The sequence below is a fragment of the Aphanomyces astaci genome (assembly GCF_000520075.1).
Source record: "Aphanomyces astaci strain APO3 unplaced genomic scaffold supercont1.359, whole genome shotgun sequence".
In the NCBI taxonomy this organism is placed as follows: domain Eukaryota; phylum Oomycota; class Saprolegniomycetes; order Saprolegniales; family Verrucalvaceae; genus Aphanomyces; species Aphanomyces astaci.
The window spans coordinates 12,161-13,048 of NW_009798622.1; the positions used below are offsets into that span (position 1 = coordinate 12,161).

At 37.6% G+C, this 888-nt stretch overlaps 1 protein-coding gene across 1 annotated transcript in view; it reads right to left on the bottom strand.

The window, feature by feature from the left end:
• H257_19119 (hypothetical protein) overlaps window positions 1-610 on the bottom strand; it is a gene marked incomplete at its 5' end in the record, with an annotated part of 4,173 nt that extends 3,563 nt beyond the window's left edge. The window contains one exon of the mRNA XM_009848266.1: window positions 410-610. Coding sequence (XP_009846568.1) covers window positions 410-610 — 201 coding nt within the window. The remainder of the gene's footprint in view (window positions 1-409) is intronic.
• Between the last annotated feature and the right edge of the window lie 278 nt (window positions 611-888).

Sequence of the window (888 nt, forward strand, 5' to 3'; positions counted from 1 at the left end):
TATATATATATACAGTCTGTATAGTGTTTCAAGAGTGTTGTGAAAGGCAAAAAAGCTGCTCGATATAAAGGATATTCTCTCTTCCACACTATTTGTGTGACACCGCATGTATGCGACACTGTGGACAGAACCACCACTTTAATGGTCCAACGTCGGTGGTAGACAATTGATATTCGACCAATCAAAACGCACCACACGAATCAAGTGGCCAATCAAATCATCCACTTTTCGACTTATTCAACATTGAAGTAGTGTGTGCCTAAATATTTAGTGTGATATACTTGGACCGATATATCGTTACATACAACAGTCAAATCATACAAAACAAATCGATCGATAGATTTGGCGATTCAGCACAAATGTCCAAATTTTGGGTACAATATATATATATATATATATATATATATACCTGATGGCGTAGTGCAGCGTTGGCGTTGCCGAGCTCAGTTCGCGTGCTATTCAGTTGCCGGTGGGTGCCTTCTAACGCATCCATTTCGACCACGAGAGTCCGATACGTTTGCTTCAAATCGTTCAGTTCAATCATACACCCGTCGCGCTCCCGCTCCACTTGTCGGACATGCTGATGGAGGCTTCGTATGTCCCCCGACATTTGGTCTATATATAAAATATAGAAATATCAAATATGATGGATATTCACAACCAAAAAACAGCGACATACACGAGGACATATGAAAACACAAAAAGAACAATCATACTATCTATATATACAGCATCTTTCAAACAATACTTTGCCATGTTTTCTTTATAATCAATACAACCACCACACAAACATACAATATCGACGTTTCACGTATCAAAGTGTCTGCAATCGGAGATATCATAAAATAATACATCCAAGAACATTTACTAATATATATATATATATAT